The following is a 17,799-nucleotide window of genomic DNA, read 5'->3' on the forward strand; positions in this document are numbered from 1 at the left end:
CTAAGCAGCTTCAGAAGGATGTAGGCTGCAGTATGGACTGGGAGATGAAGCAGCTTGCACAGGATAGAGTAGCATGGAGAGCTGCATCGAACCAGTCTCAGGACTGAAGACCACAACAACAACAGTCATTGTGAGCATTCCACTGTCCTAAGTTGATCACCATGCTTTTGTCCACTGCCAGGTCTCTGTAAACATTCTGCAAATGCCTATAAGTATCTGCAGTGCTTTGGTTTTCAACCAAAAGAAAGTCAGTGGCAGCTGTGTGCTTGAAACACACATCTTTTACGGACATCATGCTGAAGTGTATGGTTAGAGCCGCCAGCTATCAAAACTTCATGAAACTATAGGGGCTGAAGCAGGAATAATTACCAAGATGTCCCACAACAAATTCTGTATGTTTTCAACTAAAATTGGCCGTGAAAGAAATGTGTTACATTACTTATTGAATGCTCCTTGTATTTCAGATGTTTGCCTGACTTTCATAAGTTCTTTAGTTCTAAATTATTCATTTTCTGTTATGAGTTGGACTAAGAATATAGATACTTTCAAAATTACATAAAATCTAAATAAAATTAATGCTTTGTTGTTAGCTTTACATCTTAGGTTAATGAATAAATTAGGTGACTGACACTTGTACATTGCATTCCCTCACTGCCATTGTTAATGAATGCTCAACTGTAGGGAGACAAAATGCACAGTTGCAAGCAATTTTGAATGTGTTATATTGTGCCTACTGCTGCCACTCTATAAACAAATAATTAAGAAAAGCCTACAGAAGGGATTGTTTCAAATATTTGGTTCAGCTTTCATGTTTAACAGTTATGATTCCAGCAAGTCAATTTAAGTATTGCAGATCTTCTAAAGTTATAACCATGTAAGTTCTTGAAATGGGCATTATTAAGGTACGTTTGAATTCTTAAATGATAGAAATTCTGACATTGGATACATAATTCTGACATTCATTACTGTGATTCTGCAATTATTCTCATTTTATAGAGTGATGCAGCACATTGAAACTGCTTTACGGTCATTAATGTCTTTTGGTTTTAATGAAAAGGATGTAGATGAGGTAAAAGGAATATTTGCCGATACAAATATGTACCTTCTCTGCATTACTGTGTTTGTGGCTGCTGTTCATGTGAGTAAAACCAATACATGCATTTTTTCATATATTTATATATATATATGTGTATGGTGTGGTAAAGATGTTCAAGAAAACTATAAATTCTTTGCAGCTGTTGTTTGACTTTTTAGCTTTCAAAAATGATGTCACATTTTGGCGCCACAAACAAAACTTTGCTGGCTTGTCAGTTAGAACAGTAGTTTGGCGAGCTTTCAGCCACATTATTGTGTTCCTATACATGATGGATGAAAAGACATCATTACTAGTCCTGATTCCTTCTGGCATTGCAACAGTAATTGAGGTACTAATGTAGACTTTAATGAACATGTAACTTTATATTTTATGCTTCATTTATATATACCCACCTTTAATTTAATGAAATGATTGCAGCTATGGAAAGCACAGAAGGTTATTTATGTGGAAGTAACATTTAGTCAGTTACATTTACCTTGCTTGAGGTTCACGTCAAAAGGGTCATCTGCTGCTGAACAGAAGACCCAAGAATTTGATGCAGAAATTATGAGATATTTATCATACATATTGTATCCCTGCTGCATTCTAGGAGCAATATATTCATTGCTGTATGTGCCACACAAAAGGTACGTATCAAATGTTGTTGTTTTTGTGATCTTCTTCATGATTAAAATTCAAGTTCAGCCACTTCTTCCAAATGAAACAACCACAGACATTGTGAAACACTTTACAGTTTTAGCAGACACAGGTATCACTTGCGGGGGACACTGTCACCATTGTAATTAATGTACAGATAAACAGGTACAGGTTGCATATTATTTGATTTATTTTACTAGTTTCATTTATCATATGTAAGCATTCTCAGGTATTCATTGCCCTGATGCCAATGACGTTGACATTGTGCTGATGAGGGTGTCGAGTGGTGCTTTAAATCTTCTAATGCATTGCCACTAGGGCAGTGAATATCAAAGGATGCTCTTGTCTGATGAGTTAAACTAGTCAAACAATACATGGCCTGTGGCTGTTTATCTGTACATTAACTTCATAGCTTGTTTTGCAAAGTTAACAATGAGGTTGGTTTGAACAGCACAGTGCTTCACTAGGTGTCGTCCTATTGCAAAAGGTGGTCTTAAACTTTGGTTGCAAGACCACAGTTTAACTTGGCATTTTTCACATGAAGAAACCATAGTCAGAGATGAAACGAGAGATAAGTTACACAAATACTAGGATGATTTGAGGACTGAACTTTGAGACCTATGGATCTTTCATCTGATATTTATCCACTTGCTTGCCAAGCTGTGTATTGTTAATAATACAGACATCTAAACAAACAATGCTTGGTCAGTAATTGATGGTTAGGTCAGCATAATAAAAATAATAAATTTTCTTGATTCATTTGTTTGGTGCAGACACTTTCACATATTAACTGAGATGAAGCAATATTAGAAGCAATATGGAGTGAATGGTGAATGTTTTGAGACATCCTTGAACAGAAAAAAAGAGGAAGTATATTTGGACAATGCATGCAGGAAAGCTGCAGGATAATCCAAGCTTGTCTCAGTAACAGTAAAAGATCAGGAAATAAAAATACTAAATTACCAGGTAGTGTTTCAATTGACTCAGTTCATTTAAATAGCAACACTACCACTGAGCAAAACATTCAAAACTCTCAGCCTGACATAAAATGACTCTTATTACCACAAAAATGCACCTACTTTTTTATAACTTTTTTTTAAGCTGACTGCAGTTGCCTGAAGTATTTTTTGAGAGTCAACAATGTAGGAAAAGACAGATTGGTACTTGCTGTAAAGAAGACAAGGTAAATTGCAGACAGGCGCAATTAAACACGCTTACAAAATCAAATAGGGGTAATGCAGGAGTAGGTTTAATAATGAATAGGAAAATAGGAATGCGGGTAAGCTACTACAAACAGCATAGTGAACGCATTATTGTGGCCAAGATAGACACAAAGCCCATGCCTACTACAGTAGTACAAGTTTATATGCCAACTAGCTCTGCAGATGATGAAGAAATTGATGAAATGTATGACGAGATAAAAGAAATTATTCAGGTAGTGAAGGGAGACGAAAATTTAATAGTCATGGGTGACTGGAATTCGTCAGTGGGAAAAGGGGGAGAAGGAAACATAGTAGGTGAATATGGATTGGGGGGAAGAAATGAAAGAGGAAGCCGCCTGGTAGAATTTTGCACAGAGCATAACTTAATCATAGCTAACACTTGGTTCAAGAATCATGAAAGAAGGTTGTATACGTGGAAGAATCCTGGAGATACTAGAAGGTATCAGATAGATTATATAATGGTAAGACAGAGATTTAGGAACCAGGTTTTAAATTGTAAGACATTTCCAGGGGCAGATGTGGATTCTGACCACAATCTATTGGTTATGAACTGCAGATTGAAACTGAAGAAACTGCAAAAAGGCGGGAATTTAAGGAGATGGGACCTGGATAAACTGAAAGAACCAGAGGTTTTACAGTGTTTCAGGGAGAGCATAAGGGAACAATTGACAGGAATGGGGGAAAGAAATACAGTAGAAGAAGAATGGGTAGCTTTGAGGGATGAAGTACTGAAGGCAGCAGAGGATCAAGTAGGTAAAAAGACGAGGGCTAATAGAAATCCTTGGGTAACAGAAGAAATATTGAATTTAATTGATGAAAGGAGAAAATATAAAAATGCAGTAAATGAAGCAGGCAAAAAGGAATACAAACGTCTCAAAAATGAGATCGACAGGAAGTGCAAAATGGCTAAGCAGGGATGGCTAGAAGACAAATGTAAGGATGTACAGGCTTATCTCACGAGGGGTAAGATAGATACTGCCTACAGGAAAATTAAAGAGACCTTTGAAGAGAAGAGAACCACTTGTATGAATATCAAGAGCTCAGATGGCAACCCAGTTCTAAGCAAAGAAGGGAAGGCAGAAAGGTGGAAGGAGTATATAGAGGGTTTATACAAGGGCGATGTACTTGAGGACAATATTATGGAAATGAAAGAGGAGGTAGATGAAGATGAAATGGGAGATATGATACTGCGTGAAGAGTTTGACAGAGCACTGAAAGACCTGAGTCGAAACAAGGCCCCGGGAGAAGACAAATTTCCATTAGAACTACTGATGGCCTTGGGAGAGCCAGTCATGACAAAACTCTACCATCTGGTGAGCAAGATGTATGAGACAGGCGAAATACCCACAGACTTCAAGAAGAATATAATAATTCCAATCCCAAAGAAAGCAGGTGTTGACAGATGTGAAAATTACCGAACTATCAGTTTAATAAGTCACAGCTGCAAAATACTACCGCGAATTCTTTACAGACGAATGGAAAAACTGGTAGAAGTGGACCTCGGGGAAGATCAGTTTGGATTCTGTAGAAATGTTGGAACACTTGAGGCAATACTAACCTTACGACTTATCTTAGAAGAAAGATTAAGAAAAGGCAAACCTACGTTTCTAGCATTTGTAGACTTAGAGAAAGCTTTTGACAATGTTAACTGGAATACTCTCTTTCAAATTCTGAAGGTGGCAGGGGTAAAATACAGGGAGCGAAAGGCTATTTACAATTTGTACTGAAACCAGATGGCAGTTATAAGAGTCGAGGGGCATGAAAGGGAAGCAGTGGTTGGGAAAGGAGTGAGACAGGGTTGTAGCCTATCCCCAATGTTATTCAGTCTGTTTATTGAGCAAGCAGTAAAGGAAACAAAAGAAAAATTCGGAGAGGTATTAAAATCCATGGAGAAGAAATAAAAACTTTGAGGTTCGCCGATGACATTGTAATTCTGTCAGAGACAGCAAAGGACTTGGAAGAGCAGTTGAACGGAATGGACAGTGTCTTGAAAGGAGGATATAAGATGAACTTCAACAAAAGCAAAACGAGGATAATGGAATGTAGTCGAATTAAGTCGGGTGATGCTGAGGGGATTAGATTAGGAAATGAGACACTTAAAGTAGTAAAGGAGTTTTGCTATTTAGGGAGTAAAATAACTGATGATGGTCGAAGTAGAGAGGATATAAAATGTAGACTGGCAATGGCAAGGAAATCGTTTCTGAAGAAGAGAAATTTGTTAACATTGAGTATAGATTTAAGTGTCAGGAAGTCGTTTCTGAAAGTATTTGTATGGAGTGTAGCCATGTATGGAAGTGAAACATGGACGATAACCATTTTGGACAAGAAGAGAATAGAAGCTTTCGAAATGTGGTGCTACAGAAGAATGCTGAAGATAAGGTGGGTAGATCACGTAACTAATGAGGAGGTATTGAATAGGATTGGGGAGAAGAGAAGTTTGTGGCACAACTTGACTAGAAGAAGGGATCGGTTGGTAGGACATGTTTTGAGGCATCAAGGGATCACAAATTTAGCATTGGAGGGCAGCGTGGAGGGTAAAAATCGTAGAGGGAGACCAAGAGATCAATACACTAAGCAGATTCAGAAGGATGTAGGTTGCAGTAGGTACTGGGAGATGAAGAAGCTTGCACAGGATAGAGTAGCATGGAGAGCTGCATCAAACCAGTCTCAGGACTGAAGACCACAACAACAACATACATGTAGCTTTCAGCCACAGTCTTCATCAATGAAAGAGAGACACTCACACCATTCATACACAAACAGAAGCACTCCTCATGCACACATGATGGCTGACTCCAGCATCTTGGGCTGGAATGCAACTATCATGTGGGATGCAAGCAGCAGTCTGGAAGGGATGGGATGGGATGGGGAAAGGGAAGGGATAGCAGTGTACAGGTGGGGAGAGAGATGAACACTGTCTGGTGGAACGTGCAGGGACCAGAATGCCAACAGGTGCAATGTCAGGAGGTTGTGGGGCAGAGAGGTAGGGGAAAAAATAATGTGTTGTAAGAATGACTCCCATCTGTGCAGTTCAGAAAAGCTGGTGGTAGGGAAGGATCCTGATGGCTCGCCTGGTGAAGACCCCATTGAAATAAAATGTGTTATGTTCAGCTGCATGCTGTGCCACGGGGTGGTCTAGTTTGCTCTTGGCCCCCAGTTTGGTGATGGCTGGTCATCCTGATGGACATCTGGTTGGTAGTCATACCAATCTAAAAACCTGTGTAATGATTGCAGCAGAGCTGGTAAATGACATGGCTACTTTCACAGGTGGCCAAGCACCTGATGGGGTAGGATAAACCTGTGACAGGACTGGAATAGGAAATGCTGGGTGGTTGGATTGAGCAGGCTTTGCACCTGTGTCTTCCACCAGGATGTGATCTTTGTGCAAGGGGTTGGGATTGGGATGGCATAGGGATGGACTAGGACGTTATGGAGGTTGGGCAGGTGACAGAACACCACTTTAGGAGGGGTGCGGGAATATCTCAGGTAGGATGTTCCCAATTTTAGGGCATGATGATGGGTAATCAAAGCCCTGGCAAAGGATGTGGTTTAGTGGTGATGAAGGGGACAGTCCGTAGTGGCTGGTTCTTGGCGTGGCGGGTGGATTGGGGGGTGTGAGGGGAAATGGCATGGGAGATCTGTTTGCAGACTAGGTCTGGAGGATAGTGCTTGTCTGTGAAGACCTTGGTGAGACCCTCAGCATATTAAGCAAAGGAGTTTTTGTCACTACGGTTGGCCAGGCTGTATGGGAGGGATTTTTGGTGTGAAAGGGATGACAGCTGTCAAAATGCAGGTTCTGTCAGTGATTGGTCGGTATAATGTGAATAGAGGTGTGGCTGGAGCCATCAGAGAGGAGGAGGTCAACATCTAGGAAGGTGGCACACTAGGTTGAGGAGGACCATGTGAAGTGGATGGGAGAGAAGGTGTTGAGGTTGTGAAGGAACAAAGATAAGGTGTCTTTGCACTGATTTCAGATCATGAAGATATCATCAGTGAACTTAAACCGGACTAAGGGTTTGGTGTTTTGGGAGGCTAGAAATGTTTCCTCTAGATAGCCCATAAAAAGATTGGCATAGGAGGGTGCCATGTGGGTGCCCACGGCTGTGCCGCAGATTTGTTTATGTATCTTCCCTTAAGAAGAGAAGTGGTTGTGGACTAGGATAAAGTTAGTAAGGTGTATGAGGAATGAGGTAGTGGGTACGGAGTCTGAAGGACATTGGGAAAAGTAGGATTCAATAGCAGTAAGACCAAAGGCATGAGGGGTGTTGGCGTATAGGTAAGTGGTGTTAACAGTGACAAGTAGGGATTGAGGAGGTAAAGGTGTGGGTATGGTGGAGAGTCACTGAAGGAAATGGTTGGTGTCTTTGACATTGGAGGCTAGATTACGGGCAATTTGTTGGACGTGTTGTTCAATGAGGGCCGAAATTCTTTCAGTGGGGGCACAATAACCTGCCATAGTGAGTGTCTAGGATTGTTGGGTTGTGGATTTTGGGGACCATATAGGTGAGTGTGTGGGGAGTCATAGGGTTGATTAGGAAGATTGACTCAGGGGAAATGTTTGGGGAAGGGCCTCTGTCGACACATCCACCCATCTTTCCCCACTCCTCTCCTTTTTTCCCCAGTTCCCTGCCCCACAGCCTCCGGCACTGCACCTGTTGGCATTCTAGTAACTGCTGCACCAGACAGTGCTTGTCTCTCTCCCCAACTGAACACTACTTTCCTTTCCCCTTACCTGCCCCATCCAGATTGCTGCTTACGTCCCATATGATAGTTGCATTCTGGCCTGAGATGCTAGAGTTAGTGGTCGTGTGTGCATGAGATGTGCTTGATCGTGTGTATGAAAGGTGTGTGTGTGTGTGTGTGTGTGTGTGTGTGTGTGTGTGTGTGTGTTCTACTGATAAAGGCTTTGGCTGTGGCCGAAAGCTATATGTAAGTGCCTTTTAATTGTGGCTGTCTGCAACTTTAACATGCCTTTCTTTACAGTAAGTAGCAGCCTGTCTTTTCCTACATGGTGAAATCCCTATTGGAGTTTCAATAGTTTGTATTTTTTGAATGGCTGGATTTCGTTGCTGAAGTGCAGTTCTTTAATTTCTGCAAAATAACTGTCTGTGGCTCCATAACATTATTATTGCACTTATAACATTTTTCCAGGCATAGGCTGATGTAAACAGAGTGGCAGGATATGTTGGTGAATGAGCTAGAGTTTACAACAGCTGTAATGTCATACAGTTTATGGCGCACAAAAAATGTTGCTTAACAGTATTTGTTAATGGTTTCTAATATAAACTGCTAATCACAAAATGTCATCCCCCTCTCACTTTTGTTCTTTATTTTGTTCTCAAACATCGTCTGTTGTTTTGTTGGTCTTGCCAATTTCATGAATCTTAAATGTTCTGTTCTGATTTCTATTATTGTTATCTCTACACTTCTCCCCCATCAGTAACAGAGTTACGAATTAACACACGGTGGTAAAGACTATTTCTTACAAAAGGTCAACATCACATTAAAACAAAACAAATATAAGCATATTGGAATGACAAAGAAAAAGTACAGAAACATCAAGTTAAAATGCTATGAATGTGATAAAGATACAACTTTGTTACAAGAAAGTGTTTACGGTGTCTGATGTGATAGTTCATTAATTCTGCGCAGAGACGACTTACTGCAGAAATCAAGATGGAAGCCTTATAGTCCTTCCTAACTTTGCTACTCTGATTGTTTGGTGGTGGTTCCTATTGGGAATGTTGTGGTTTGATGCCCTCAGAAAAGTTTGGAAGATGTTTTTCTGTTTCGCATTTCTTCCTGAAAAAGAGAGGCTGGTTTAGGTCTGTGCACTGACTCAGTTTGTGTGAAAAGCATGCAGCCAGTTTCCATTTTCGCTTCTCCAGTTGTTTCAATACAGAACTGGTACCACCTTTGCATGCAGGGTGAAAAGACGGAAGTACCTTAGAACTTGTAAGCTAGGACATGGCGTTCTAGAGTGAAAGCTACTGGACTTTTAGAACAATAATTTTGTCACAAATGAAGGTACAAACAGTTTGTCACTGAACAACAGTTATTTTAAAAACATTCCCCAAAGTGAAATTTATGGGGACTACTCCACTGCAGCCCTGGGGGCTGGCCACTCATTGTTGAGTTCTTGTTTCGGCTACCACGGGGCCTCAACCTTTGCAACACTCGTCCCTTTCCATGCTGCATGTCTGTCTCTCTGCTATTCTTTTTCCCCTCCTTTGGGAAACATGTCTGGGATATTTTTGGGTCTGTGTTCTGAGGTTTTAATAGCCAGACATTAGAACAGCCCCTCATGTGTTTTTTGTTCCTTTCTTCATTCTCCATCTCCCGCCCTTCCTCTGCTTCAGCATATGAGGTTCCTCTATGTTTCTTCTTCCTCCCTGTGTATTCCTGAAGGCCTGCCCATGTGTTTGACAGGTGACAGGGTAAAATGTAATTCCCAGCCCCAGGTTGACAGGTACAGTTTGCACATACCCCCTGGTAGAGGCCAGGTCGAGAGAGAGGTGATGGTCTGAGGTGTTACCTTCCCAAATTGCCAATTGGTCCCTCTGTCAAGAGTTTGGGAGGTGTGACCTGAGGTGTGAATAGTGGCCTAAGACAGGTGAGTGCCCCTCTGAGGTGTGGCCCCCAGTTAGAAGGAGTGCCATCAGAGACTCGCAATCATTGGGGATTTTTTTGCCATGAGTCAGTCACTATCTCAGCCTACATCTACTAAACATAAACAGACTGATGCTAAAGATTCAAAGAATCTCGCAGCTGTGCCTTGGTTCCTCATGGTATCGTGTACTGAATGAGGACAGTCCTTTGCTATAGTTAATCCATTTAGTATTCAGAAAGGCGTTGATGCAATTGCAGGCCCTGTGAAATCGTGCTCTTGTTTACATAGGATCCAGGTGAAGGGGAAAGTACCTTACTCTGTTGCTCACAATTTGTTGGGTAGTCACAAGCCCTGCATTTTACCACCTGGCACTTAAAGTACCGTCCGTGCTACACCTTGCTTCACCAAGGACATAGCTGTGCAGACTTATGACCCCAAATTCAACACTGCAGTTGTAAAATCGCCCAGTATCATATGGGCATCCCCATCTCCACCTCCTCCAGCTGCGTAACAAGCCAAACCACCAAATCTTCGCCCTCGCCCTGCTTCGCAAATGGCAGGCTGGAAAGGACAAAAGGAACACTTTAGTGAAGACTTCTTACATCCCTCCAGCCAACAAACATCTGAGTCTTCAACTGCCAACTGCAAAGGCTCTAAGAAATTAAATGAAGACAAATAGTCTTCTCCTTCCCTAACTCAGAGATCCTCTTCAATGGTGACACCAAGTGCTACTCTCACACGGCCAACTTCCATTTCACTGGTGTGCACTGCCTACCATTTTTCTGCCCTCTAATTCACAGGATGACCCAGAGAGAATGACACCTCTGTAGGTTTCATGGAATAGGATCCTTCAGCTCTGTCTCCTGTAACATCGAGTCTTTGAAGGCTGGCACTCGGCAGCCATCAAGGTGACAACAAGACAACAATTCATTTATTCCTTCCCCCCCTCCCCCCCCCCCCTTTCCCCGCCATGGCTCTCCTTGTGAGGAAATTTTGTGGCATTATCCAACAAGGAGGAATCAAGACTGCTCTGGAATCACAGCATCTGGTTGTTTTCTGCCAAGAAACAAAATTGCATCCTTGCAGTCGCTTTGATCTCACACAATTCCTTCCAGTCTGATTTGACCTTCTCCCAGAGGATGGCATTCCATCTCATTGGGGAGTCATGCTGTTCATCCGGGATGACATTCATAGCCAAAGCACCTCACTGAACACTTAAGTTACAAGCTGCTGCAGTCAGTCATTCAATGTCACCAGGGCAGATTTCCTCCAGCTTATTGGTCAACTCTCTCACCCTCTCTTGCTACTTGGTGACTTAAATGCACACCATCCCCTTTGATGCTCTTCCAGAACCTGCCTTGAGAGGTTCTCTCCTGGCTGACCTTCTCAATCAGCTCAACCTCATTTGTCTTAATACTAGAACACTCACGTCCAGACTCCAAGCATACATATTCCCATTTGGCTCTTGCATTCTGCACTGTCCAGCATGCCCATTGTCTTGAGTGGTCCATTCTATGAGAGACATACTCAAGTGACCATTTTTCATGTGCTGTCTGTTTGCTGAATACTACTCCACCTACGTGCAAATCCAATTGGCGGCTCTCTTAGACTGACTGGAGGCTTCACTCATCTCTGTTGATCGATGAACAACATTTCCCCAGATGTGATGACCAGGTAGAGTACCTTGCAAATGTTATCCGTACCACTGCAGAATATTCCATACCTCATACATCATCTTTACTGTGCCGTGTTCCAGTTCCTTGGTGGACTGAGGCATGCCACGATGCAGTTCGTGTGTGGAAACATGCTCTCTGTGTTTTTAAGCACCATCCTATGATGGTGACCTGTAGATGTTATAAAAAGTTGCATTTGCAATTTCATCGCATTCTTCAGGATAGCAAAATAGCTTGCTGCATTTCATGTACTAATTCTTTGAACAGTTCACTCCTTCCATAGTGTGGGGCAACCTCTGATGGCTCTCTGGGACCAAGGTCTATTCCCCAATTTCCCCCTGACCATAGCAGATGATGTCATTGTGTGCCCTATTGCTGTCTCCAACACCTTAGGCTACCATTTTTTGGAGATTTCGAGCTCCACTGAGCATCACCCCACCTTTGTCCATCGGAAATGAGAAAAGAAGGCTTGCGTGATAACCTTCCCCTCTCAGAATTGTGAATGCTACAATGCTGCCTTTACCACACGGGAACTAGATCATGCTCTTACTTCATCCTAATCTTCCACTTGTGGGTCAGATGACTGTCACATTCAGATGTTGCAGCACCTTTCTTTTGCAAGCAAGCACTTTCTCCTTCATATTTACAGTTGTATTTGGGCAGATGGCATGTTTCCCAGATACTGGCATGCGGCCTCTGTCATACCCATACCCAATCCCAGTAAGAACAGACACGTTCCTTCTAGCTACCACCCCATTTCTCTCACCAACTTTGTTTTCAAGGTGATGGAATGTATGATTCATGGGCGGCTGGTATGGTGACTCAAATCACACAGTCTCCTAACTACTGCACAGTGTGGATTTTGCAGTAGACCATTTCGTCACTTTGTCAACCCATGTCGTGAACAGTTTTCTGCGGAAATAGTAGAGTGTGGCTGTGTTTTTTGGTTTTGTGGAAAGCCTATGACACTTGCTGGAGGACTCTGTGCTCTATACACATAAGGCTTCTGAGGCTGGCTGCCCCATTTCATTCAGGAATTTTTAAAAGGCATAGTTTTCAAGGTTCGGCCTCATTGGACTCCTTTATCCAGGAAAACAGGATGCCTCAGGGCTCCGTCCTGAGCATTGTCCTATTTGCTATAGCCATTAACCCTATTATGGCCTGTCTCCCACCAGGCATCTCTGTCTCTCTCTCTCTCTCCGTCGATGACCTTTCGATCTATTGCTGTTCATGGACATGTCTCCTTGAGCGGCATTTTCAGCAAATGTCTCAATCATCTTTACTCGTGAGGTGGACCAAAACTCACAAAGGTGGTGCCCAAATGATTAATCGTGATTTCTGTTGTGGTGCCCCAGCTCAGAACTAGCCATACGAAAGGAGCAAAGACATTGACTGCCACGAACACTAAATGGGTTTCCATCTTTAGTGTGTGACAGGAGACCTAAATAATCAATGAAAGGTTTAGTGAGGGAATAGAATTCCCGGGTCAAATGTAAAAACCCTTTTTTGTGCTGTCAGGCTTCCCCTTTTTACAGTCTTCACATTGTCCTACCAAATTATGAATGTGACATTTCACTCCTTTCTAGGTGACCTGTTTGCTAATCTTATCGGAGATTTTATTAATGCCTAAATGCCCTCCACATAAGGATTTGTGAAAATAGGTGAACACAGCTGGGACTAGACTACTGGATAAAGAGGTCTTCTTTTTATCATTCTGCTTTGTTCTATAACAGAGAATTCCCTTCTTCATGGAGTAGCACTTGTCGTAGCCACCTCCTTTAACCTCTGCATGAAGCCTGTACAACTCAGGATTGTTCTCTTATTCAGGCTCTAGTCAGAAGAAGCTTAAGAATTTTTGTCTAAACAACCCCAGTGACTAATTGGGCTCTGGACACCTCCTCATTGTCACCTGCTGTAGAGACAACCTCTGCTTCTTTATTCTTGGTCTCTTCCTCATTTTGTCATTTGAAACATCCCACATAATTCATTGGCTGTCTTGTTTTCGCCTGCCCCAATACGAGCTATCTCAAATTGAAAAGCAGATGTTCAGACAGCCCACTGAGCTGAGGCTCTTGCTCATATACAGAGTAGTGCAATTCCAGACCAGCCAGAGCCCTTGATGCATAAGCCAACGGTCTACAGTTTCCCTCCTGCTCCTACAGAAGAATGAGCTGTGATTGCTCCCGCATGAAGCATTGGTTTTTTACTATGAAAGGAGTATTGAAAATAGGTACTCCCTGGTTCTCTCCCCAGAATAATCTCTCTCCCTCCATCAAAACTGGTTTAGGGGAGCTGCCAAACTGACAAAATTGGGGACAAATTTATGGAAGAAACAAGTCATTCTAATAAAACACGCAACCTCTTTCTTACTTTGGGGAAAAGGAAATCTATAAATGGCTCAAGTTCGTGATTGATCAATTTAAACGCCCTTGCTCGACACCGTGCGCCTGAGAAATGATGTCTCACGTCTGGCCATGTCACCTAGCTAGCTTTAATGCTCAGTCCCACTTCCTTCAACCAAGTTAATACCTTATCCAGATGATTAAAATGTTCTTTAAGACTGGGGATATGAATAACTACATTGTCCAAATTATTATATATGCACTGAAATTTTAAATCCCCCAAGACATTACACTATAGCCGTGACAGGACAGCTGCTACTGTTTCCGACCCAAAGGTTACTTATTAAACTCAAAAAAGGTTGCAGTAAGTACCAAAGGCTGCCACTGCATTGGATTCCTAAGCCAAGGGTACCTGATGGTATGCCTGATTAAGATCTAATACGGTAAAGATGTGTACCTCAGAAAACCAGAAAAAACAATTGTGTTAATCTGTTAGAGGTACTGACTAAAGTGACCTTTTGATGACGCAAGCTGTAATCCACTACCGGATGATTTCCGCCCTCATTAGGCTTAGTTACTATGAACATGGGGAAGGCATATGGGGACACAAAGGGGTGAATCACACCATCCTGTAATAGTTTATTTATGAGTTTGCACATTTCCTGCATCTTGGGTGGTGAGAGTCTGTTCGGAGCATGCCTTACCAGAACCTGATCAGTTAATTTAATCTTGTATTTGATCTAGTTTGTAACTCCCAACCTCCGGAAACCGATCCAAGACTTCTAATAGCTGTTATCTTTCATTTTCTTCTAGATGATCAGCCTCGAAACCCCAGATCTTTTGCTCCACCAGTCACACCCAAATTCTCTTGATGTTGACAAAACTTAATGCCTTTGGCCTTGCAAAATTTAAAGTGCAAACACCGACTAGCATAATCCAGTATGCACTGGGACCACTCTACGAAGTCACATCCTAACAAAACCCTAACTGTTAACTTCCTTACAACCCAGAACCTCATCGGCCAGGTAAATGCACCAATGCCATGCTTGCATTGTACCTGACTGACCACTCACAGTGAGTCTCTGGGTATATTGCAACAACCTTCACTTCCTGGTTGTACCTTCCATATCCCAGCCATACTTCCATTAGCGCTCTACCACTTATAATCAGTAATGGAGATAGTACTCGTTCCCTTCCCAAGTTCGTGTACACAGATGGCAACTACTCTGTGTTTACCACACAAACCCTATTGGAACCACGCAGTAACTTCCTATTTCCAGAAGCCCCTTCAGCTATTTGTGCTGACTGCTCTGTGGGAAATTTTACAATCCCTTACCAGTTGTTCTGTACTACCACATATGAAGCAAATGTTCATATCCCTTTTTACACTTAAGTGAGCCTACCCCTTGCCTTCCTGCACTCCCTGTGCCATCTTTAGCTTCTTCCCATTTAGCATTCAAACTACATTTAGCATTCAAACTATGGAAAATCCAGGATGGAATGTAACAATATTAGAGAAGGAAAGTTGCTACTCACCATATAACAGAGATGCTGAGTCGCAATAGGCACGCACACACACACACACACACACACACACACACACACACACACACACACACACACACACACACACACACACACACACACGTCTGCAGTCTCAGACAATTGAAGCCACACTGCGAGCCGTAGCACCAGTGCGCGATGGGATTGGTGACTGGGTGGGGGTAAGGAGGAGGCTGGGGTAGGGAGTGGGAGGGATAGTATGGTGGGGGTGGTGGACAGGGAAATGCTGCATTTTACATGGAGGGCAGTAGAAAAAAGGAGGGGGGGGGGGGGGTAAGTAGTGGAAAGGAGAGAAATAGAAAGAAATTAAAAGACTGGGTGTGATGGTGAAATGATGGCTGTGTAGTGCCGGAATGGGAACAGGGAGGGGGCTGGATGGGTGAGAACAGGGGCTAACGAAGGTTGAGGCCAGGAGGGTTATGGGAACATAGGATGTAATGCAGGGAAAGTGCCCTGCAATTGTGACACTACATGTTTAAATTTAGTCTCTTCTATAACAATTTTTCAAATGCTGAACTGTGCCTCTGCTTGATAGAACCAAATTTTGGGATTTTCATTCCAAAGAGGTGTAATTTTGATGCTAACCCTATTTGCTTTCACTCATTCCTCAGGCCTGCTTCCACTTGTTGTCATATCTTCTTTGAGATCTCTACTAGTTCATGGAAATAGTGGCTGTTTGGGAGGATTCACATAGCCAGCAGGGTGTGCTCAGCAACTTTTTAGGGGGTATTCCAAGATGGGCAGTTCATCTGTGTATTGATGGATGTGACAAACCTGAAGAGTGGGAAGCTAGTGGAGTTGAAATGGTGGTTATGACTTTATTATGCAATCTGAAATGAGTTCCATTGTGTGTAAATAAAACTTCCACATAAGAGTCACAGCCAAGAGCAGTGTTGGTGCAGCTGTGATTAGGACTGCTCCACTTTGTTAGGTATGTATCTTCCAAGCCTGCTAGAACATGTAAATAATCCACTCTCTGAATTATGTGGAACAGTAACCTCATTTATTAGAACAGTGAACAATTGCATTCAGCTCAATTTTGAACAGCAGCGAGATGTTTTACATGAGTTTAGAATTGTCCCTTTAAAAGGCTGAAACAATTAATGGTGAATCAGTAGTCAAGCTATATTCAACTATGTACATTCTCTCCAGGAGTTCAGTTTAAGATCGCGGATGCAGTGCTGGCACAGATAGATGAAGCTGTCCTCTTGAAACACCAGTGGGCAATGCGTCGTGAAAGATGCATGCAATTTTGCCCTGGTCAACAGAGACTCATGGTCTTGCCATTGACATTAATATCTAACATCCATGCACGTCATTGTAACAGATGGTTTGGGCCTGTGTACGAAACTTGTAGAGAAAATTTCATACTGGCTGTGCATAGCATTATGTGTGAACAGCTGGCCAAGTTACAATAAATGTAACAGGATGGTGTGCCATGTCTGGAACCTTGATGCATATGAAAACAAGCAATGAACTCGTGCAAGTGAAGTAGAAAATCCAGCTGATCTTGTGCAGTGGACTGCAGAGAATTGGTGTTGATGAATTTGTCCAGAAAACATATTGCTTTACCAAAAACCTATTCTGTTGATGAAGCATCTATGTCCAGTTTGTAAGCCTTTCTTAGACCAAGTAACAAAATTGGTAAAGCAGTTGTCAGAGTCATGTCATGGCAATTGGTAAAGCAGTCGTCAGAGTCATGTCGTGGCACATGCAGCACCTTTGAGTGAACAGTGCCATTACTCTATCAGACTGTTGCTTTCTGGGTGGTAATTTGTGGTTTTATGGTGGGCATACCTGCAAAAAATTGCAAGCTTGGCAAATAGGTCGATTCAAATTGGCTGTTGTAATCTGTTGTTTGAGGACACAAAGGCAGAGGCTAATTTTTTCACAGGCATGTTGTCCAATGGTGCTGCCTGCAACCAGTGAGTGAAACAATCTGTGATAGTCAGTAGGTATTGCTGACCATCTGATGGAGGTAATGGACCCATGATGGTGAGATGTACATGTGCAAAACTTGGGGTGATGTTAGGGAATTTGCCCACAGGTGCATTTATGTGGTGAGATACTTTTCTGTGTTGGCATGGCATCATTTGTGCAACTGCTCATGGCAGTCCTTTTCCATTTCCGGCCAAAGAACTTCAACATCAGACAGAATGTCAGGATGAGACAAGCTGTGTAAATTGTGTAAGGCTTGCTTGAGAAATTGAGCAGGCAGTAACAGTTGGGGTCTTCCTTTGCAAGACCTCACAATATATTTTAACATCTGTGTTAGGTACAGTGACTAGTTGCAGCGGTAATGCTAATTTGGCATCATTCAGAAAAGTATGAAGCTCTTGGTCAGTCCGTTGCACCTGGGCGAGTGTGTTGAAGTCAGTGGGCTTCAAAACTCTGGCTACTGTATTGTCCATACCAGAGATGTGCCTGATGTTGGTGGTAAACTGTGCAATAAATTCCAGATGACCATACTGGTGCAATCTGAATGCATACATTAACAGTTAACAGTCTATATAGGTAGTGAAATTGCTCACTTCCATCCATGGAAATATTTGATGGCTTCATAATTGGCAAGTTCTTGGTCATAAGTACCCCACTTTTCTTGTGACAGCAATGGTTTATGAGAATAAAAGGCTAGCAATTACCGTGAGCTATCTGT

General features: G+C 42.4%; 1 protein-coding gene across 1 annotated transcript in view; it reads left to right on the forward strand.

Annotated features, from left to right (window-relative positions):
- LOC126479545 (cleft lip and palate transmembrane protein 1-like protein) overlaps nt 1–17,799 on the forward strand; it is a 165,184-nt gene that overhangs the window by 122,436 nt on the left and 24,949 nt on the right. Inside the window, exons 6-8 of the mRNA XM_050103793.1 lie at nt 997–1,138; nt 1,236–1,424; nt 1,514–1,722. Coding sequence (XP_049959750.1) covers nt 997–1,138; nt 1,236–1,424; nt 1,514–1,722 — 540 coding nt within the window. The remainder of the gene's footprint in view (nt 1–996; nt 1,139–1,235; nt 1,425–1,513; nt 1,723–17,799) is intronic.

Source organism: Schistocerca serialis, chromosome 1 (assembly GCF_023864345.2).
Source record: "Schistocerca serialis cubense isolate TAMUIC-IGC-003099 chromosome 1, iqSchSeri2.2, whole genome shotgun sequence".
NCBI lineage: Eukaryota > Metazoa > Arthropoda > Insecta > Orthoptera > Acrididae > Schistocerca > Schistocerca serialis.